This window comes from Pomacea canaliculata, linkage group LG2 (genome assembly GCF_003073045.1).
Source record: "Pomacea canaliculata isolate SZHN2017 linkage group LG2, ASM307304v1, whole genome shotgun sequence".
Taxonomy (NCBI): domain Eukaryota; kingdom Metazoa; phylum Mollusca; class Gastropoda; order Architaenioglossa; family Ampullariidae; genus Pomacea; species Pomacea canaliculata.
Genome location: NC_037591.1, coordinates 3,960,594 through 3,983,964, shown reverse-complemented (window position 1 = coordinate 3,983,964; position 23,371 = coordinate 3,960,594). Strand labels below are relative to the sequence as shown.

The following is a 23,371-nucleotide window of genomic DNA, read 5'->3' as shown; positions in this document are numbered from 1 at the left end:
CAACTCCGACCCATTCTCAATAAGAAGACTGCAAATGCAGTTGCTGCATCCCTCATCTCTTCAAGATTAGACTATGCAAACAGCTGCCTCTTGGGAATTTCTAAGAGTGAGTTGTCGAGGCTTCAGCGAGTGCAAAATACGGCTGCTAGGATAGTTGCACGAAAGGAAAAAACTGACCACATTACTCCCGTATTATGTGACCTACATTGGCTTCCTGTGGAGAAAAGAATTGACCACAAATTGTTAACCTTGACATATGGCTGCCTTCACGACCTTGCGCCTGCATATCTACAAGATCTCATTCACCGTCACCAACCTCAGCGGAACCTTCGTTCAGCAGCCCAATTCAGACTAAGACGACCAAATGTTCAGACAGGGAATACAAACAGAAAGACAGTGGGTTTCAGATCCTTCTCAAATGTAGCCCCGCTTCTGTGGAACTCGCTTCCCCTCTCGACCAAGGAGTCTGATAGTCTTGCATCTTTAAAGAAAAAACTTCAGACCCACTTGTTTCAACTTATTTGAACTTGATTATTTGACCTGCAGTTTGGTGGCTGCTGGGATCACTGCGCATTAAGCGTATATCTGCGATGCGGAAACTGGCGCATTATAAAACGACGACATCATCATAATCATCGTCATCATCAAGACACATTATTGTCTTGCTCATGATGAAGCTGACTGTATAGGGATTTAAGGCATCGTCGCCTCACTCATCTTCATCGAATTAGTCCTCTCGCGTGGTGCAATCCCGTAACGCTCGAAGTTACAACCAATAGAAATGCACCTTTTTAACTATATTTATATCCAATATGGCGTGTTGTATTAATGGATCGATACAGCACAGACATCGTCAATTTTGTTTTGCATAGTCGAATTCATAGATATATAGAAGAAATTGAGATTGGTAAAAAAAAAAAAAAATTGTGTTATCATAAGATATAATTGCCTTATGTCAAAAGGTATTTGTATTAAAATCTATCCTCCCAATTTCTTGAAAGTACGTATAATTATGAGGACCTCTCTCTCTCTCTCTTTTTTTTGTTCTATATACCAGGATGCATCGTATACATAGGCCATACTTCCGGTTTCGTGTTGTTATTCCTGAATTCTCGTGCACAATATAACGATTGTTTATATTTCTTATAAAGGTAAGAAAAATTCCTTTTTGAATGTCATATATATATATATATGTCATTAATAGCATACTATTAACGCTCCATCGGATTATGTTGCCATCACCCTATTGAACTTTTTTTAAACTTCGGTGTATATTTTAAATCGAAAGTAAATGTCCTGATCATATCTATACGATTTTCAAGAAATTGCGAGGATATATTTTAATAAAATTTCTTTTCAAAAAAGGCAAAATGCAATTATCTTATAATAACGCATTTTTCACTATCAGCTGTAATTTAATAACATATTTATTAACGCTCCGTCGAATTATATTGCAACCACACAATTTAACTTTTTGATCTGATCTATACCAAGGACTGCAACTCTTAGTAGACTTTTTTCGTGCCAGAGTTTTGTATGCGTTGGTTAAAATGGAATCGAAGAAAGGAAATGTAAGTAAATTTAAATTGGTTTTACTTTACGCATTAAAAGTTATCTTACTTTTACGGACAAATGTGTTACTTCTGACTTGTGTGATAATGTGAAAAGTGAAGGAATGTTAAAATATTTTATTTTAAATTTGGTTTCAGAAAGCAGTTTGGGCTTGAAAAGAAGAACAGCATTAACAGTGTTTATAAGCGCCTGAAGCGTAAGGAGGGTGAAAGTAGGCATCCCATTTTAGCAACAGCATAGAAATACTACTGTGACTTTAACCTACATGGATTTTTGAAAACCAGTTTCCCTGAGCCATCATCCATCCACAATCAAAATAGTCTAATGGTTGGATGATTGATATTAATTTTTTTTAAATTGCTATTATTATTTATTTACAGGTTATGCAGAGTTTCTATCAAGAGGCAGGGCAGAATTTGCAGCCCTGCCACCTGTAGAAAAAAAATACTGGCTACAGAGGCTGCTGCCCCTGCTTTTCCTGAAACTGTGGAAGAGAAGAAGTTATTTATGAAGCAGCTTGAGCCACAATTAAAAAAAAGTGGTGAGTGTTCACCATGTCCCTTTTGACACTGGCATGACATGTATATAATCCTTTTCCCCTTTATTAATTATAGACTGATCTGTATTGGATGCATAGCAGTACACTCTAGGTTTATTTGCAATCTAGTGAAAACAATTGAATCTTTTGATTTGCAGGCAAGAGTTCTTGTACGCATTGGTTCAGCTTTCTACTTTGAAGTAGAAATGAACAAAATTAATTACACTGCAGCACATGACAACCTTCCAAGGCATGTGTTTGCAAAAAAACCACTTCAGACACCATCCAATATTACACATCTGCGCCAATGTGTGCAGAAAGTTTTTAACGACTCATATGGTGAGAAAGTGTGAATATTTGTGTTTCTTGGAAAATATATAAAATCCTTGCAATCAGATAAATGACTTTTATATTTTTCTTCAAGAAGTCATGCTACAGGGGAAATGCAGTCAGCCTGACAGGCATTGTTCTTGTTTTTATAACCCACAAAGTCAGTACAGAATATGTTGTGAAAACTTCTTTCTCCTTTACAAGTAGATGCAAGATGAGCTAAGATAAGCAAGCATGACCACAGCAGTTAATCTTTCAACTGTCTTGGGGCATGAGATGTATAACATTAGAGCATTTAATTGTTTGAGGAAAGGATTAGCTTTCAAGCATCCTAGAACAATTATAAGTAGGTAATATGTATTTATTGTATTGTGCCAATAATTTTATACCACTTTATCTGATGCGTGAATGTTTGATTTCAGGAAGAGCATTGGCGAAGGAGGATTGTTACTCCCCCTTCCCATACAAGAAACACTTTCTGACACCTGTAGTGAAAGTTACAGGGATGCCAGAGGGTGTTCAGTTTAAACACCCTGCAAATTATGGGGCTTCAAAACTGAGGCAAATAATTGCAAATAAGGCACTGATCAAGATGGAGCTTATAGCCCCGAGGTAAATTTTTATAGTTTTCCTCGTACATCAGAATCAGAATGTTAACAAAGGTAGATAAGAAATAATAGAAATAATATACCTCGACAGCTGTGGTCTACGGCCCATTAAGATGTTTTTGTTAAATACACTGAAGAATCATTGTATTGTATAACCGATGAATATATATTTGGTGTGCAGTGCCACAGAAGTCATCCAAAGCAGTGGAGGCAGATATGTGAGTATATTAGTGTGAAAAACTGGAAAATAAGTACAATCTATGTGGAAATAGCAGCAGTGGATTTGATTTTCGATATTATTACTGAAGTGGATCACTTTTAACATTATAGGAAATCCATTCATTCTTAATGGTACAGACGACGACTGCGATGAGAAACACGCCATGTGTTATAAACGCATGTGTCGGTATGAACCTGGGTACTTCTACACAACACATGATACGTGCACTAGCAGTGAGTAGAAAATCATTCTGTGTGGTAGCATGACCACCATCAGCCATCAGCACACTCGCCGCGTGGACCGGGCTGGGCCATCATGCCAGCAGATGCCTTGAAAGAGTAGAAGCCTTGAAGTGCAGTAGAAGAGTGTTGTTTAGAGGTAAAGTCATGGATGCTAAGGAATAAACTCAAGCTTAATGAGGAGAAGACAGAGGCAATGCTATGTGGTTCCAAGTTTAACCTTAGCAAAGTCTCTCTAGACTCCATCCAAGTGGGTCAAGCTAGAATCCCCCTCTCCAGCTCCGTACGGAACCTTGGACTCTATGTCGACAATCTTCTATGTCTGATCATGTCAGTTCTGTAGTCAAGGCATGTTATTTCCACATCCGCACACTTGGACAACTCCGACCCATTCTCAATAAGAAGACTGCAAATGCAGTTGCTGCATCCCTCATCTCTTCAAGATTAGACTATGTAAACAGCTGCCTCTTGGGAATTTCTAAGAGTGAGTTGTCGAGGCTTCAGCGAGTGCAAAATACGGCTGCTAGGATAGTTGCACGAAAGGAAAAAACTGACCACATTACTCCCGTATTATGTGACCTACATTGGCTTCCTGTGGAGAAAAGAATTGACCACAAATTGTTAACCTTGACATATGGCTGCCTTCACGACCTTGCGCCTGCATATCTACAAGATCTCATTCACCGTCACCAACCTCAGCGGAACCTTCGTTCAGCAGCCCAATTCAGACTAAGACGACCAAATGTTCAGACAGGGAATACAAACAGAAAGACAGTGGGTTTCAGATCCTTCTCAAATGTAGCCCCGCTTCTGTGGAACTCGCTTCCCCTCTCGACCAAGGAGTCTGATAGTCTTGCATCTTTAAAGAAAAAACTTCAGACCCACTTGTTTCAACTTATTTGAACTTGATTATTTGACCTGCAGTTTGGTGGCTGCTGGGATCACTGCGCATTAAGCGTATATCTGCGATGCGGAAACTGGCGCATTATAAAACGACGACATCATCATCATCATCAAGACACATTATTGTCTTGCTCATGATGTAGCTGACTGTATAGGGATTTAAGCATCGTCGCCTCACTCATCTTCATCGAATTAGTCCTCTCGCGTGGTGCAATCCCGTAACGCTCGAAGTTACAACCAATAGAAACGCACCTTTTTAACTATATTTATATCCAATATGGCGTGTTGTATTAATGGATCGATACAGCACAGACATCGTCAATTTTGTTTTGCATAGTCGAATTCATAGATATATAGAAGAAATTGAGATTGGTAAAAAAAAAAAAAAAAAATTGTGTTATCATAAGATATAATTGCCTTATGTCAAAAGGTATTTGTATTAAAATCTATTCTCTCAATAAAAAAAAAAATTTGTTATCATAAGATATAATTGCCTTATGTCAAAAGGTATTTGTATTAAAATCTATCCTCCCAATTTCTTGAAAGTACGTATAATTATGAGGACCTTTCTCTCTCTCTCTCTTTTTTTTTGTTCTATATACCAGGATGCATCGTATACATAGGCCATACTTCCGGTTTCGTGTTGTTATTCCTGAATTCTCGTGCACAATATAACGATTGTTTTTATTTCTTATATAGGTAAGAAAAATTCCTTTTTGAATGTCATATATATATATGTCATTAATAGCATACTATTAACGCTCCATCGGATTATGTTGCCATCACCCTATTGAACTTTTTTTAAACTTCGGTTGTATATTTTAAATCGAAAGTAAATGTCCTGATCATATCTATACGAACTTTTCAAGAAATTGCGAGGATATATTTTAATAAAATTTCTTTTCAAAAAAGGCAAAATGCAATTATCTTATAATAACGCATTTTTCACTATCAGCTGTAATTTAATAACATATTATTAACGCTCCGTCGAATTATATTGCAACCACACAATTTAACTTTTTGATCTGATCTATACCAAGGACTGCAACTCTTAGTAGACTTTTTTCGTGCCAGAGTTTTGTATGCGTTGGTAAAATGGAATCGAAGAAAGGAAATGTAAGTAAATTTAAATTGGTTTTACTTTACGCATTAAAAGTTATCTTACTTTTACGGACAAATGTGTTACTTCTGACTTGTGTGATAATGTGAAAAGTGAAGGAATGTTAAAATATTTTATTTTAAATTTGGTTTCAGAAAGCAGTTTGGGGCTTGAAAAGAAGAACAGCATTAACAGTGTTTATAAAGCGCCTGAAGCGTAAGGAGGGTGAAAGTAGGCATCCCATTTTAGCAACAGCATAGAAATACTACTGTGACCTTTAACCTACATGGATTTTTGAAAACCAGTTTCCCTGAGCCATCATCCATCCACAAATCAAAATAGTCTAATGGTTTGGATGATTGATATGTAATTTTTTTAAATGGCTATTATTATTTATTTACAGGTTATGCAGAGTTTCTATCAAGAGGCAGGGCAGAATTTGCAGCCCTGCCACCTGTAGAAAAAAAATACTGGCTACAGAGGCTGCTGCCCCTGCTTTTCCTGAAACTGTGGAAGAGAAGAAGTTATTTATGAAGCAGCTTGAGCCACAATTAAAAAAAGTGGTGAGTGTTCACCATGTCCCTTTGACACTGGCATGACATGTATATAATTCCTTTTCCCCTTTATTTAATTATAGACTGATCTGTATTGGATGCATAGCAGTACACTCTAGGTTTATTTGCAATCTAGTGAAAATACAATTGAATCTTTTAATTTGCAGGCAAGAGTTCTTGTACGCATTGGTGCAGCTCTCTACTTTGAAGTAGAAATGAACAAAATTAATTACACTGCAGCACATGACAACCTTCCAAGGCATGTGTTTGCAAAAAAACCACTTCAGACACCATCCAATATTACACATCTGCGCCAATGTGTGCAGAAAGTTTTTAACGACTCATATGGTGAGAAAGTGTGAATATTTGTGTTTCTTGGAAAATATATAAAATCCTTGCAATCAGATAAATGACTTTTATATTTTTCTTCAAGAAGTCATGCTACAGGGGAAATGCAGTCAGCCTGACAGGCATTGTTCTTGTTTTTATAACCCACAAAGTCAGTACAGAATATGTTGTGAAAACTTCTTTCTCCTTTACAAGTAGATGCAGGATGAGCTAAGATAAGCAAGTATGACCACAGCAGTTAATCTTTCAACTGTCTTGGGGCATGAGATGTATAACATTAGAGCATTTAATTGTTTGAGGAAAGGATTAGCTTTCAAGCATCCTAGAACAATTATAAGTAGGTAATATGTATTTATTGTATTGTGCCAATAATTTTATACCACTTTATCTGATGCGTGAATGTTTGATTTCAGGAAGAGCATTGGGGAAGGAGGATTGTTACTCCCCATTTCCATACAAGAAACACTTTCTGGCACCTGTAGTGAAAGTTACAGGGATGCCAGAGGGTGTTCAGTTTAAACACCCTGCAAATTATGGGGCTTCAAAACTGAGGCAAATAATTGCAAATAAGGCACTGATCAAGATGGAGCTTATAGCCCCGAGGTAAATTTTTTAGTTTTCCTCGTACATCAGAATCAGAATGTTAACAAAGGTAGATAAGAAATAATAGAAATAATATACCTCGACAGCTGTGGTCCACGGCCCATTAAGATGTTTTTGTTAAATACACTGAAGAATCATTGTACTGGATAACCGATGTAAATACATTTGGTGTGCAGTGCCACAGAAGTCATCCAAAGCAGTGTGGAGGCAGATATGTGAGTACATTAGTGTGAAAAACTGGAAAATAAGTACAATCTATGTGGAAATAGCAGCAGTGGATTTGATTTTCTATATTATTACTGAAGCGGATCACTTTTAACATTATAGGAAATCCGTTCATTCTGAATGGTACAGACGACGACTGCGATGAGAAACACGCCATGTGTTATAAACGCATGTGTAGGTATGAACCTGGGTACTTCTACACAACACAGGATACGTGCACTAGCAGTGAGTAGAAAATCGTTCTGTGTGGTATGCTTGACCGCAAGAAACTCGACTTTGTTCTCAGCTTGTTACAGTTAGGTACGTAAGAGCTTTTATATGATTTTCTCATTCTTGAAGGAATAAATTGTAAAACAAAAAAAAAAAAAACAAAAAATGACTGTATGGTTGGGCATCCCTGGTCTAATGGTTTGTGTCGTGTGTCACGATTTCGGCCTTTCTGTCAGTGCCTTGGGACGCTCCTGTTCAGTAAGGCAGCTCACAGCAGACGACGGTTGACGGCTGTTTTTTGTACGGTTTGCAGGGGAAAGGTCAAGGCCTTCTCACTCTAACCGTAGCCGTGTCTTACGTCACGCTCTTGCTACGTCACGTGACGTCGGCTTGAGTGCTGTGTGCTGCCGGTGGGAGCTCTGGGATGCACTGGTCGGGCCCCTCCCTTCCCTGTCAAGGTTTCGGCGTGAAAAGCGTTCACGCGCCTTGGCATGGGCTGGGTGTCGTGGGCGCTGACGATTGGTCACAGCCCCTGGGCGACAGGAAGTGACCCCCAGAGAGCAGCGTCCCTCGTGGCAGTTCTGACCTGGGCTCGGTGGAGAGAGGAGCGTGTTGTGTCTGAAAGGACGGCGGGAGGCCGGGCCAATTGGGCAGTGTAGGCTGCACTGTTTTACCCAGGCCGTGTGAGTTTCCCTTGGAAAGTGTCCGCGGATTTCCACGGGAGAGTTTCTGCCATTCCTGTTGTGGAGGGCAGCTGACCGTCGGGTCATAGCACAAGCCGTTTTGGGTGAGCAAAGTCTATTTCTTTGAGTTCCATTCTTTTCTGGTTTTTAGTTCTAGGTTAGAATTTGTAATGGCCAGGTCGCGTCGCGTGTGGCACGCACCCGTTTTTCCATGTATGAATTTATGAGTTAAGCTTGTCTAACGATAAAATTATGTATTTGTATGAGAGCAAGCGGTTTCATGACCAGGTTGGTCATAGATGTGTATATGTATAAGGGTGTTTTTATAAACTGAGAAATGTTTGGAGTGCTGTATGATTGACTGGATGAATTGTTGTTTTTCTACAGGCTTGCGTTTGTTTACTTCTACATGTATTACGTCTTCTCCGTTTTCCACGTATGCTACATGTTCAACATAATTGTGATCTCGCTGGACGTTTTGTGCTCATCATCTGTGTCATCGTCCGCTTTTGTGGGACTGTCCGCTATTGTGTCGACCCTGCGCCTTCATCGCCTCGTCAGCGCGTGAGCGCGACCCTGCTGTGCCAGTGTGCGGCCCAGCCATCGGGAGGGGGCGCCTAGGGTGGAGGTCGAAGAGCGGAGTCTCCGTGACCAAGGTCTACCGGGACGAGAGCCGTGGGGTCAGCTGGACAGCTGGTCCAGAGGAAGAGGGGGGTGGTTCCGCTGATTCTACGAACACTTTGAGCGGACACTTGACTGTGCTGTGTCGCAGTGCACTTTGTATTTTCTCTGCTGTGTGTGTATTTTATTTGTAACCTCTTTGTGGGGAGGCAGTCCCCTGTTGTTTTTATATTTATTTGACGAGTACTCGTAGGTGTATTTTTTAATCCGTTTTTCTCTGTGTGTGTGTGGGTGTATGTGTATTCGTGTTTATATTTGTTATTAAACTGCGTGCTTGTATCGTTTTTCCCGTCGTTGTCGTGGTTTGTGCCGTGCACGGGTTTCGAGAGGTAAGTCGCTGCCTGCCTCCAGCCGAGTGTCTGTGCGTGTCTGGCCGGCTGTGTGAGCGGCTGTGCGCGTGCTTCCGCAGCCGCTGGGGGGGGGGGGGGACGCGACAGTTTGGATGATTGATATGTAATTTTTTTAAATGGCTATTATTATTTATTTACTGGTTATGCAGAGTTTCTATCAAGAGGCAAGGCAGAATTTGCAGCCCTGCCACCTGTAGCAAAAAAAATACTGGCTACAGAGGCTGCTGCCCCTGCTTTTTCTGAAACTGTGGAAGAGAAGAAGTTATTTATGAAGCAGCTTGAGCAACAATTAAAAAAAGTGGTGAGTGTTCACCATGTCCCTTTGACACTGGCATGACATGTATATAATTCCTTTTCCCCTTTATTTAATTATAGACTGATCTGTATTGGATGCATAGAAGTACACTCTAGGTTTATTTGCAATCTAGTGAAAGTACAATTGAATCTTTTAATTTGCAGGCAAGAGTTCTTGTACGCATTGGTGCAGCTCTCTACTTTGAAGTAGAAATGAACAAAATTAATTACACTGCAGCACATGACAACCTTCCAAGGCAAGTGTTTGCAAAAAAACCACTTCAGACACCATCAAATATTACACATCTGCGCCAATGTGTTCAGAAAGTTTTTAACGACTCATATGGTGAGAAAGTGTGAATATTTGTGTTTCTTGGTACAGACGACAACTGCGATGAGAAACACGCCATGTGTTATAAGCGCATGTGTCGGTATGAACCTGGGTACTTCTACACAACACATGATACGTGCACTACCAGTGAGTAGAAAATCGTTCTGTGTGGTATGCTTGACCGCAAGAAACTCGACTTTGTTCTCAGCTTGTTACAGTTAGGTACGGAAGAGCTTTTATATGATTTTCTCATTCTTGAAGGAATAAATTGTAAAACAATAAAAAAAAAAATGATTGTATGGTTAAGGCATCCCTGTTCTAATGGTTTGGATGATTGATATGTAATTTTTTTAAATGGCTATTATTATTTATTTACTGGTTATGCAGAGTTTCTATCAAGAGGCAAGGCAGAATTTGCAGCCCTGCCACCAGTAGAAAAAAAAAAAAAGAACTGGCTACAGAGGCTGCTGCCCCTGCTTTTTCTGAAACTGTGAAAGAGAAGAAGTTATTTATGAAGCAGCTTGAGCAACAATTAAAAAAAGTGGTGAGTGTTCACCATGTCCCTTTGACACTGGCATGACATGTATATAATTACTTTTTCCCTTTATTTAATTATAGCCTGATCTGTATTGGATGCATAGAAGTACACTCTAGGTTTATTTGCAATCTAGTGAAAGTACAATTGAATCTTTTAATTTGCAGGCAAGAGTTCTTGTACGCATTGGTGCAGCTCTCTACTTTGAAGTAGAAATGAACAAAATTAATTACACTGCAGCACATGACAACCTTCCAAGGCAAGTGTTTGCAAAAAAACCACTTCAGACACCATCAAATATTACACATCTGCGCCAATGTGTTCAGAAAGTTTTTAACGACTCATATGGTGAGAAAGTGTGAATATTTGTGTTTCTTGGTACAGACGACAACTGCAATGAGAAACACGCCATGTGTTATAAGCGCATGTGTCGGTATGAACCTGGGTACTTCTACACAACACATGATACGTGCACTACCAGTGAGTAGAAAATCGTTCTGTATGGTATGCTTGACCGCAAGAAACTCGACTTTGTTCTCAGCTTGTTACAGTTAGGTACGGAAGAGCTTTTATATGATTTTCTCATTCTTGAAGGAATAAATTGTAAAACAATAAAAAAAAAAAATGATTGTATGATGAGAAACATTTTGCTGTTTTCTGATCTAGCTCCCCTCATCAACTCTGAATGCAAGAAAGATATTTCTATCATACTCCCTCCAGCAGTCTGTGGTAAATATCAAAATTACTGGGGTTTTTTACTAGTTACTTGGCAACACAAAGAATAACAAGCAGCATAATTTATTTGTATAGAAACAAACTGCACACAGAAAAGTAATTCAAACAATACCTTACATAACCTAATTCGATGGGAAGTACTCAGTGCTCCCAAGAAGTGTTGTGGATCAATTGTTCATAAAAATAATTAATTTTTTGTGCAGCATCACCACCATTGGAAGCCAGTAGTTCAAACACATCTGGTGATGTACCAACCAGATATATGAAAATAAATAATTTTATGCACGAACTTGCGCGCGAGAGGTACCCACGGACAGACTTCCTCTCTTTGGGGGTTCAGTCGCAAAAATAGTTGAGAATTTCTGGAGTATGTGTATATGCATTAATAATTTTTTTTATTTGTTCAGTAATTATAGCTGTGTTTAGACAGCCTAAAAGCAATTGTGTTATGTGGAAAGAATGTGCAAGTGACTCTGTATACGGTATAGGACACCAACAGTCCCTAACAGCTGCAGAGGAAGAAAGACTCTGCTATAAGATGCTTTAAGTCAAAGCAGATCACAAGCAACTGCAATACAGCATGCTCAGATAGCAGCACTAGGCTGGCTAGGTAGGTGACGCAGCTTCAGGTTTATCCAATCAAGATAAAAGCTCTTGCGGGGGAAGATTTTTTCAGAAGGTCCATCCTCCCCCAATGCTTTCTGTGATTGCACTTTTTTTAGAATATACTTTATTATGCATAAAATGAACTGTTGATAAAATAAGAATCTCTTGTATAAAGAGAAAGTTAGAACACATGCATTGTACTTTGGCTGAATCTTCCTGTATTGTGAGCTCTACAGCTGAGTACAGCTAAAAGTAGCAGACATTTTCTTTATGCCACCTGAATTTCGACTGATTCGACACATTCTCAGAGCAGCTGCTATGTCAGTCACACTGAAGAGAATTTGTCTTTTCTGTTCACTATTCATCAAATTTACACGTAAAGATGAAAAGTGGACAAGCAGACATCGGAGACTATGTTTACTACCTGGTATTTAAAGACTTACTAAGGTAAATATCTACCTACAAGTACTCATAACAAAAATAATTTAAAATTCCCACAGCAAGCAATTACTTTTTATTTTCTATTTTGTCTGATATATCAAATCTTTAAAGGGAGAATCATTTTAAATGAAGCCTAAAAGATGTTAAGAGCATTCCAATGAATATTTGGAAGTGCTGTATCACCAGAAACCTGAGATTTTACTAGTGCTTATTGTTACATAATTACATGAATTTTGACTGAAAATTGAGGAGTAGATCCACATCCTACTTCCAACTTATCATGCCTCCTTGAGGCCTTCAAAAATTATAGCCTTTATCAGGGCTTCTGCTTATGCAAAAAATTGCGTACAGTACGCATTAAAAGTTCGGAGGACCCCTTCAATTTTCGTCAATGGGGTCCCAGGGGACCCCTTCAAATTTGGGCGAAGAACAGATACAAAATTGGGTAAGTGTAGTGTCTGACATCGCAGCCAAATCTATTGTTGTCGTCTGCTACAAGGTGAGAGTAACTTCCCTTGAAGTGAGGTTTTTTTCCCCCTTACTGGAAAGAGTTCATTTCCATGATGTTTGACAGCGTGGTTAACTCAGAAACGGAAAGAAAGTGACAAACAGCAAGATAATGAAGATGGTGAACCAACATCATCAAGCGCTGTTCCTAGTAACTGTGATGACAACCCACCCCAAAAGAAAAATGTGAGAGCCTACAATACTGTGAAGGAGAAAGAGTTTTCGTGGCTCTAGTTTGATGAATCGTCCCAAGTCATGAAATGTTCCGTGTGTGTAAAGACTCAGCAGAGAAATGCTTTCGTCACTGGATGCACTAATTTTCAACGAAACGCGTTGACAAGACACGAGTCGACTGCCGACCACAAAGCTGCCAATGCTACTGAAAGGAGGCAAGCTGACATGGTCCAATCAATGAAAAAATCCTATGAGAAGACATCACACGTGTTGTTTGCTCAGATGGGAGCAGCTCTGATCCTGGTGACAGATGACCAAGTTCAGCTCTCTACTCCATGCTCAGGTATGAAACAGCTTGAATTAAATTGCATCTCTCTCTCTCTCTGAGTCTTTCTAGTTTCTTACTTTTTTCCCTGTCATCGAATTACCCATTATCTTCCTTTCCCTCTCCCATTGTTTAGCCTCTAGCTTGTCAGCTTGGGTATGCCCATATGCCTTGCACTGACCTGTGTGAACTGGCACACAAAACCCAACCTCATAAATACATAGTCTTGCATAGTTGTTTAGTGGTAATGAATCTTAAAAGTAAAAACCTAGTAGCTCTCCAACTGTACTAGAGCTTGGCAGTATATGATCTTAATATTACAAGTCCTCTGCAAGAGTTTACTTTTAACAGAATTTTTAGTGGTAAACTGTTACTGACAAGGAAATATCAGGACAGTAATAAAAACTTATCTATTCCAGGCCTTGCTGGTGAGGACACAAGAGCAGCCAGACGACCACCAGCCAACCTACACAGACCACAACAAAGCAGCAGAACTTCAAGCCTCTCTGGGCAATGTGTGCAGACAGCAGATCTTCGTGAGGATCAAAGAAAGCCCCTACATAGGCATCATGTTGGACGAATCTCTGGATGTGGCAGTTCAGAAGAAGCTTGTGATCTTTTGCAGAGTCATTGATGAAGAGGTCGGGCAAACTGAATTCGCTGCAAACATTGAGGTGAAAGATGGAAAAGCCGACACAATCATGGACACCATCATGGACTTTCTGCATGATGTTGATGTTCCTCTAGAAAGGGTGTCAGGAATAGGCACAGATGGAGCTGCTGTCATGGTGGGCAGGTTGAATGGTGTGGGTGGTCAACTCCAGAAGCAAGAACCCCAAGCTTGTTGGAACCTGGTGTGTGGGCTCACAGGCTGGCCCTTGTGTGTCAGTGGGCTTCAAAGAGTGTCCCCTACCTGGAGACTGTGCAGACAACCCTGGCCAAACATCTTTGACTTCTTCCATTACTCAGCCTGCAGGTACAACAAACTCAGAGAGCTCAAAGGAGTTGATGAAAAACACAGGTCAGAAAATTCAAGAAAACCCACCAATGTCAGATGGCTGTCACTGCATGAGAGTGTGAAAGCTGTCTACTCTGCTTGGGGTGTCTGTGCTTGGCACTGGAACGTGAGGCTGAAAGCAAAAACACTGGAGGGGCAAAGGCTAGGGGGATACTGAAGGTTGTCAAAAGCTACAAATTCATCGGTGTCATCTGACTCCTGTGTGACATTCTATCCACCTTGACCAGATGTAGCAAGGTGTTCCAGAAGGACAGCATTGACATTCGACAAGTTGAAGACATGCTGGCTGCAACATCTGCAACTCTGAAAGACCTGGCTGAGCACCCTGGGTCTGTTCTTCAGGACTTCTTCACCCAGGTGGCAGACAGTGGACATTTCCAGGGCATCACAGTGACTGGTAGTGAAGACATTGTGAGGAGAATAGGGACAGACTTTGTGAGAGAGATCCATCAAGAAATGGACAAGCAATTTCCAGCAAATGACATGGCTGTTCTGAAAGACCTGGCAACAGTCCTGGACCCCTCTCACCTGCCACACACCCAGGAAGAAATCAGGGAGCATGGAAAGGAGGCACTTGAGAGGCTGCTGACCCAGATATGAGGAGATCGATGGGGAAGCTGCTAGGGACTCCTTCAGACTGTTCAAAGCATTGCTGGGCAAACACAGAGAAAAAGGTTTGCAGGCCATGTGTCAGCATATGTTGCTGCAGTGTACAGAGACATTCCCTGAGTTTGTTACTCTGGCTGAGATCTCAACAACCATCCGAGTCACCTCAGCACCATGTGAAAGGGGCTTCTCACAGAACCTCATCCACACATTCCTCAGGAGTTGCCTCAGCATCAAGGCAGTGGAGAACAAAATGTTTATTAAGAATGCTGCCAAGCACCCCAAGTACAGTGAGCATAAGCTCATCACAGATGCCTGTACACACTTCATGGAACAGAAATGTCGCCGTTTCTGAGTGACTCAACCTTATAGTGCTTTGTGTGTTGAATAAAGTATGTTGATTGTTGATTTTTTTTTCCACATTGTAAAGGGACCCCTTAGAGTTGGCCTGGGACCCCTTAGAAATATGAGGAAGGGGTCCCTGGGACCCCAAAGAATTTAGCCTTAGCAGAAGCCCTGCTTTATTCATTAGCCAGTTTTAGGAACCCATACACAAACACACTTTTCTAATATTTCTCTATCTCACATTTATTTAAGTCAACAACATACAATTTTGTTAACACAAAAAACTGTTTTAACAAATGTTTCACATCAGAGACGTCTACGCTTAATGGCAGGCTTACCATAAGGATTTCTGTCTTCATTAGCAGGAGGTGAAATGGCCTTGCCAAACTGTTCTCTGCTGAAGTTTGGAATGCCAAAGTATTCTTGAAAAGCATCTGCAAGTGCAGCATCCACACCACTGAGAATTAATGTCTCAAGCCTAGCTTCTAGAACTTCAGCTGCAAACCTGGCAACAGCAGGGTTGTTAAGAAAGAGCTGCACAGCATGAAGTGGGGAGGAGCTGATGCGTTCAGCCAAAAATATCAACAACGCATCAAAGAAGACATGAAGGTCCATATCTGCTGAATAGATTCCTGGAAAGAAAAATAATACCAAAATGAGCATTTTTTTCACAATGTAAATCTTTTGATCTTTGAATGGAAATAAATATTCATGCAGTATGCATATACACACACATCATTGCAAAATTATTGTACAAATATCCTTAAATAAAATAACATTTCCAACATCATGGTGATCAAAACAACATAAACCTGGTGCTTTCTGCCTTAACCCCTTCTTGGATACGAATTGCTAGAGCTTCAAACAAGATTATTAAGTACAACTTTTTTAAAGTATATATAACTGTATAAATATTTAAAAAAATAAAAGGAAAAATAAAAAGTAAAAGCAATTTTTTAATTACGTAACCTGTTGGATAGTTTGACTACAGACAGTGCAGTTTACTTCTGCTTAAAATTTTGATTTATCCTCAAGTCATATCAAGTAATAATAATCAGTGAGCTGAGACCCCAGCCAAAGTCAGGATCACTTTACACAACTCAAATGACCTCTTATTAAGCAACACTTAACTGCAAATGTAGACACATATACATTAGAATAGATATAAATATATAAGGATGTTTTTATCTTTGCCACATACATAAATATGCACACACACGCATGTGGTATTTGCTGGCCATGCAAGTGACATAACTTTTGCCCCAACTTGAACATGCATGCACTCATACACATCCCTTTTAACAGTATACTTCTGAGACTGTACACTAGGGTGTAGTGTCATCCAATGAATTGTAATGAATCAAAAGGCACATTTGGGATTTTGTACAACCAGCTACACTGAGTTAAAAAATGTAAAGCAAAGAAATCAGCAATAAGCAGAACACCTCCCTTTCACTGGCCCAAAAGTGAAAAAAAAAATCATTTTTTTAACTGCTTCCTTTTTTGTCAAAAGTTCTAACTGCAAGAAAAGATCAGTTTCTGATAACATTTGCACTGTCAGACAATATAAACAGTACAGGTGTCACGATCTCCAGCTTTACATGAGAAACAACTTTACTTCTCACAGTGCACAGGTGCAAGGGTCAACAGGTCACTTCACTTGATTCTATCACAGACATGCACCAATAATAATTTTTGACAAAGATGGAGTTAAGACACCTTACCTGTCTATGGTAAGCATGCCATTAAAGGATAAGTGAAAAAAAAAAAAGCACCAACCAGCACCAAGAAGAGGAAAAGCAATACTGTGGAGACGCAGCTTCTCATCCGCATGTTTCAGGCAATTGAGATATGCACATAGCAACATCTTCTTTTGACGAACACAATCCCCCTTTTCTGGGATTACAACATGCAGGACATGTGATATCAGTTGTGATATTTGACCACCTGCTGGAGTATCTAGAACTTCACACTCCTAAATAAGAAAGGTAATAAAGCATGATATGGTATTACAGAAATTTCTTTTTGTATAATGTTGAAAAAGACTACCATTAACAAGACAGGATTAAACTGGTATTAATCACCCTAACTAGATAACATTCTGTACTGCAGACATATTACTAAATATTAGAAATACTAAACAATGAAACACCATGCTCTTGCTTTATAAAATGTCTTTTGGATTAATCTTCAGAAAAAAAATCAAACAAAAAAAAAAAAACAACAACAACCAAACAAATGAAAACAAAAACTGCCAATTCTTTGCTTCCACTTTAACTACAGTAGGTCTGCTATCAATTAGAGACTGGCCACTGCATCTAAAGCAGACTCTATTATGCAGTGGGAAGGCAGGGTGGCCTAATGGTTGAACACTCATCCACCTCTTTCCCTCCTTTTGCAGGGTGATTTATCAGGAAAAGTGAAAAATGCAGGATAGGGTTAGGACCCCCTTTTCACATGCTATGCCCTAGTCATGGTGAACCATAGCCACTGACTCACATGGCTTATAGTTGAGGGAACCTTTGATCTTCGCAGTAAAAAAAGAATTAAATGAACTAATTCCCAGCAAGGAATATAAACTATCCTTTAAATTATAAGGTTAAAGTTCCAAGGAAAATTCTTATTAAAAAAGAGTACTACATACTATTTTCAAGTCAGCTAATATGCTGAACACGAGCGCTTGCAATTTGCTCTAGGTGCTATGTAAGCTTCACAAGTTGATTGTGCTAACATTGAAAAACTTCACTGTTGTGTCAATAAATGTGATGTTACCAACCTTACAGCCAGCTGATAGTCCTAGCCAACACTGTGTACTTTTTTTTTGTACATATAATAAGGAAAGAAACCTGCAATCACATGTAACATGCAAACCGCCTTTAAACATACCTGTAGGCCACAGGTCTTTTGCTGCAAAAACTTCTGACATGCATGGCTGAATCCAGGCCCAGCCATTGCTGCCACACGTCTGGCCACTTGACCAGTGTGTTGAAGCTGCCTGTCTGTGGCAATCACAATGGCCCTTGCAGTTGTCAAGACAATGTCTGTTGAGGCAACAGCTACGTGAATTGTGTCTTCCACCAGAAAAGAAAATCGGCCACTGTGGGAATTAAGGAATAAAAGGGTCTTAGAAATCTGGTACAATATTAGTGTTTCACAATAAACAGGCTTCATGCTTCTTTAATAGCAGCTTAGAGGAGGCTGATTTTCAGCATCTTTGTCAGTATGAGAGCTCATTTGCTTTTCCTCTTTGTGTTGAAAGGGATGGATGATGAAAATGTCACAATGGTTCTTAGGTTTTTGCAACAAATTTCATCATACTATTTTGTTCTTTTCCTCCTCTAGTCTTATCTTTAAAAAATTGTAAGGACAGCATAAACAAGCATTTCAAAGCTAGTTTCAATATCTCTAAATGCAGGCAACAAAAATAATTTTATGTTATAAATATACAAGTTAAGCCAATAAAATCTTTAGTATCATAATGAAAAGCTAGGTCGTACCTCTGAGCAAATTGGCCACTTAGTGTCAATGATGGCACCCGAGGAGTATTTTGCCTAGGATGCACATGCTCTGGGGCAGATTCTGGTGTCTGTGGCCTATTTCGAGTTGCCATTCTCTGTCCACTTGTACTAGGCACTGGTGACTTCCCTTTGGGTCTGGCAGTGTGCACTCTAGCATTCTGATTGTTGTGCATGTTGACACGGGCCCAGACGCTGCCAGATGTGAAAGTAGCTGGCAAGACAGCATCTACTTCTGTCACATTTGCGAAAATACTAGTAAATGGATTTTCACAAGCTCTTGCTTCCAGAGGGCATGCTAGTTCATTGCTGATGCTGTCTATGCTTCCATGTGGAGAATCATGCAACTGATGAACAGGAGGAGGAATAAGCTGAACATCCTGGAAAGGAGATAGGTTAGCACCAAGTGAGGAAGGACATGCATATTTGATGGTACTGTTAGAGGTGTGTCCTGATAAATGCTGAGATTCTGCTTCTACAGCAACACCTGGCATGTTATTAACAGGTGTTGACGGCACAGAGGCACTACGAATGTTAGCAGTATGTGTTAACAAATTTTGCTGCAATGCACTACTGGAAGCAAACTTTTGGCGGTATCCACCATTCTTCCGCACTTCAGGTGTTTTTTCCCCAGAAGGCAGTTTGCCAGCATGGTGGATCTCAGGGTCTGCACCTGTTTGGTTAGCAGCAGTGTGACTGCTAACAGATGTAGCAATGGTTTGTCCTGACTGACATTTAGGAGAGCAACCTGCTTTTTGTTCTCCATTTGTTCGTGTTGCTTGTGTCCTTTCGAATACTGACGCTCTATTTTCTTTGGCTAAAATTTTAGCAGCCTGCCGTTTTGAAGAGTATGTACGGAGAGCTCTAGCAGCCATTTTTGCATCCTTTAAAATACGACGAGAAGTTCTAATAAATCTGGAAGCAGCTTGCCGGGCAGCCATGTGAATAGTTTGGGCAGTCAAAGTACTTTTAAGATTTCTAGAAGCCGCTACCTCCGGGACCCCCTTCTCATTTTTTACATGCAATGCCCTAGCAACATCCAACTCAGAATCTGAATCAGGGTAACGATACTGTACTTTTGTTGGTGTTGAATGTTTGGAATCCATAAACTTTTGCTGCTTAACTGGGACCTCCTCTTCAACAGAAAATGAAGTGGATGATGCACATCGCTTTCGTGTATGACTGCGCATGACCCTGCCTACCCTTTCACGAACAGACAACTGCAGTCCCAAAGCACACTGACTGTTGGTAAGACCAGTCACATCAGACCTGCTTCTCCTTGGAGATGAATGCTGAGGAAGCAAAATTGATGAATGGGCATATTCTGTATCTAAGTCCTGACTCTCCAAGCCAGAGATGTCCTGTTCTTCATCCGATTCAGAATCAGCTTCAAAACTGCACTCTGAGTCTGACTGAGGTCTTGTACGTGGTGGTGTAATAGTTGAAAAGGAATCTCCATCACTATCATTTCCTTTATCTTCTGAATTAACACCACTTTCATTCTGGTTGTCCTCTGTGGCTGTCTCATACATGTCATCTGGTGGACCTGGTGGCAACACTGCACTATTGTGCAAAATCAGATCTCTGCTTGTACTTGGTAGAATGACCAGCTCCCTGTTTTCTCCAGATATGTTTATCTTTTTTTCTTCAGAACTACTTTGTCCAAAAGCAGTTTTTACCGATGTATCACTCTGGGCTAGGTTGCATGCCAAATGCTTGTCCCAAATGCCATCATGTTGTAACACATCTTTAGAACTGTCATCTCCTCCATCACAACTAGCATAAATGCAGTGTAACGGCTCCATAACCTTTGTGCTTTCTGTAAGTGATGCTCTATGTTTTACTGGCTGAGAAGATTCGCCACAAGAGTCTTCATCATCTGACTCAAAGCCACCAGACTGTACTTTGTGCAGTACTTTTGTATGGAAGCTGTAGGCATGCTCATAGTCAGATTCCCCCTCATTGTCTGTGTCATGACTGTTTGTTTTACTACCTGTGTTGCCCATGATAGACACACTGAAAGAAAACAATGATGACAATTAAAAAACTATTTATTAAAGATTTCAACATAATAAAAATATTACTAGTTTATATGACTAATAGTCAGTCAGTTTTGAATCTGTAGTAGTGCTGAACGTAGGCCCCTCATAAACTTTGACTACCATCATACAATGTAATTCTGAGACCTAAGTCTGATGCCATAAATTTGATTTTAATGTTATTTTATCATCGTCCATAATCTCTAATTTTTAGTTTATTCACCAAAAAAAAAAAACCAACTAATGCTTGAGTGAAAGGAAAGGAAAAACAGACTGAGCAAATATTTCTTTCTTTTAATGTTATATAACATATATGTGTATCAAAGTGAGAGAAATGTGCTAGCTGATTAGGTATATGTTTTGTAGTTTTGGGTTTTAAAGTGATCAAAATGAAAGAGATGAGGTGCACAATCAACACTTGCACATTAAACGTGTGATGTTGAAATATTAAGAAAAATAATAAATTATTCATAATAGCCTCATTTGAAAGCTTCTATTTAGGAACATGGGATGTGTATCAAAGGGCTAAGTGTTTAGTAAGAGATAAACAGTAGTCTATTGGTACTGACATAAGGTAAAGACAAATAAACGCCAAAATGGTGCAAAGATCCACGTTTCGTGAACAATGCCAAGCTGATGTATTTCATAATCTCATGTTGTTACTGAAATATTTAAAATAAATGTTAATATTTATGTTTTGAACCCACTGCTGGAAACGGAAATGGTCATTATCGATATAACGTAAATATAAAGTTTAAAGAAAAAAACCAAAATGGCGGAAGCTGCTTGCAGTTAAATCTCAATACAAGTTTGTGGTTATACTTAAATCAATTACGGCTCAAGCCTCAGTTATTACACAGACACAAATTTTTGTCTGGGAGAATCAAATCTTTAATGTAAGCCAATACAGCCTGTTAATTTGTCTCAGTTAACTTGATATCACGCAATCTACAAGCTATCTCCAAAATGTTAACAAACCATGGACGTGTATTTATACAAGTTTCTGGGCAAACCGATAAGATTATGATTTTGAGCAAACAAATCTGTAAAGATTATGTTCATAAATGCAGTTTACAGAAAATGTAGACATACCATCTAGAAAACGCTTTCAAAGACAAAAATTGTTATGTCCAGCAGTTTGTTCTTAACAGCTTTCTTCCAACGGGAAGGATATTTTTTGAACGTCGGACCTTATGGGAATGGAGATAAGTGCGGACAGTCCGATTGGAGTTTTGGGGAAGACAACCAACTTTGGCACAAGCATAGTTGATTCACAAGCCCTAGTTTACAGCAGTAATAATAGCTGCTTATACAATTCATTAAGCTGCTTGGCAGTGTGCTAGATGTGCTTGAGCAAAAGGACTCAAGAAGCAAACAGCAGCATGTGCTTGCGAAGTACGAAAGCAGACTCACGGTGGATGGCAGTGGAGAGGAGCGCTGAGGGAAGCTATACCTGCTGCATTTACTAAATAGCGAAGTGCTATGAATTAAAGATCGTTTTTTTTTATTCAGTATTAAACATACTTTTTAAAATTTGTATATTGCCAAGTTATTTAACGGAATCCACTTGCTCAACACTTATTTAAAAGGCGAATTCAAGTGCATTTTTATTTGCCCCACTCATTCGTTCTTCTCTTGAATGGTATATATAGATCAGTGGTTCTCAAAGTGTGGTCCGCGGGCACGTCAGGTGGTCCGCGGCTGACCGTCGTCATATGTCAGCAAAGTCATGTTTAAAGTGATGCATTCCTCGCATTAACATTTTAATTACAAAGAACGAGGTATACGTATAGTTTTATGTCAGCTTATTACTATATTACTTTTACAAAAGGACATTTAGTTTTGAATTGTAATGAAACAAATGCGGCAATTTAAATTTGAAATTCATAGTACAGACTGATTTTTAGGCCTTGGTGGTCCGCCATATTTTTAACTTAAGTAAAGTGGTCCGCGGTCCGAAATACTTTGAGAACCACTGTTATAGTTGACGAGAATAGTTATATGGTGGTCCCTCGATCCGGTCGTCGGAGGAGTGTGTGTGTAGGTGGTATGAGACAACTGAACAAATTGCATATGTGCCTCTCCTGTCATATACTGTATGCTCTAGCTCCTAAATTTATTGAATTTTGATGAATTTCAGCATGCGGTTGCATTGACAGAGCACTGGCGGATGAAATGCCACCCCATAGTCTCGAAGAACGAGCATTGAGACGAAGGACCACTCTTTCGGGTAAGCATGATCGAGGTTTCAAATTCCCTATCACTATTAGTCATTTTCTTCTTTCGCAACATCACTTTTTTCCATGCTATCTGAATCATCGTTAATCTTTCTAATTGATTTAAAATTCTGATTTCAGAATACTTATTTTTATAGTGTTCGTAGTTTAAACTTACAGCATGTGGGCATAGCCATTTCGTATTACCGAAAACGCATTACATTGTATTATTAAGTGTTATTATATTAAAATGCACCAGAAATGTTCAAAAAGGTGGACATATATTACAAGTATTACAACTTATTTTGTAGTTAAACCTATATATCTTTGCTGCTGCTGCATGACTAATTAATTGTGAATCAGTCGCCATTCATTTACACTCTATCATACATAAACTAATTTAACATAAGGATTATTAGTTTCACAACATAGTCAACAGTGATTAAAAGTAATGTCGTGAATATCATTTTAAAAACGGCTTAAAGACAAAATCATAAGCATAAAATCTTACATGTTTTTTG

The 23,371-nt window shown here is 39.4% G+C and overlaps 2 protein-coding genes across 2 annotated transcripts; one reads left to right on the top strand and one right to left on the bottom strand.

Moving 5' to 3' along the window:
• Positions 1 to 7,918: 7,918 nt before the first annotated feature.
• LOC112557626 lies at positions 7,919 to 15,254 on the top strand. Its single transcript, XM_025227611.1, is given in 6 exon segments — positions 7,919 to 13,920; positions 13,922 to 13,972; positions 13,974 to 14,051; positions 14,053 to 14,132; positions 14,357 to 14,540; positions 14,722 to 15,254. Coding segments are annotated over 6 exon segments (1,002 nt in total). The 5' UTR covers positions 7,919 to 13,680; the 3' UTR covers positions 15,091 to 15,254.
• A 95-nt stretch (positions 15,255 to 15,349) lies between these two features.
• LOC112557645 lies at positions 15,350 to 21,834 on the bottom strand. The gene is made up of 5 exons (XM_025227636.1): positions 21,727 to 21,834; positions 18,578 to 20,611; positions 17,967 to 18,177; positions 16,860 to 17,055; positions 15,350 to 15,712 (listed from the first exon to the last, which is right to left on the bottom strand). The coding sequence occupies exons 2-5, from the start codon at positions 20,599 to 20,601 to the stop codon at positions 15,387 to 15,389; spliced, it is 2,757 nt and encodes a 918-aa protein (XP_025083421.1). The 5' UTR covers positions 20,602 to 20,611; positions 21,727 to 21,834; the 3' UTR covers positions 15,350 to 15,386.
• Positions 21,835 to 23,371: the final 1,537 nt, after the last annotated feature.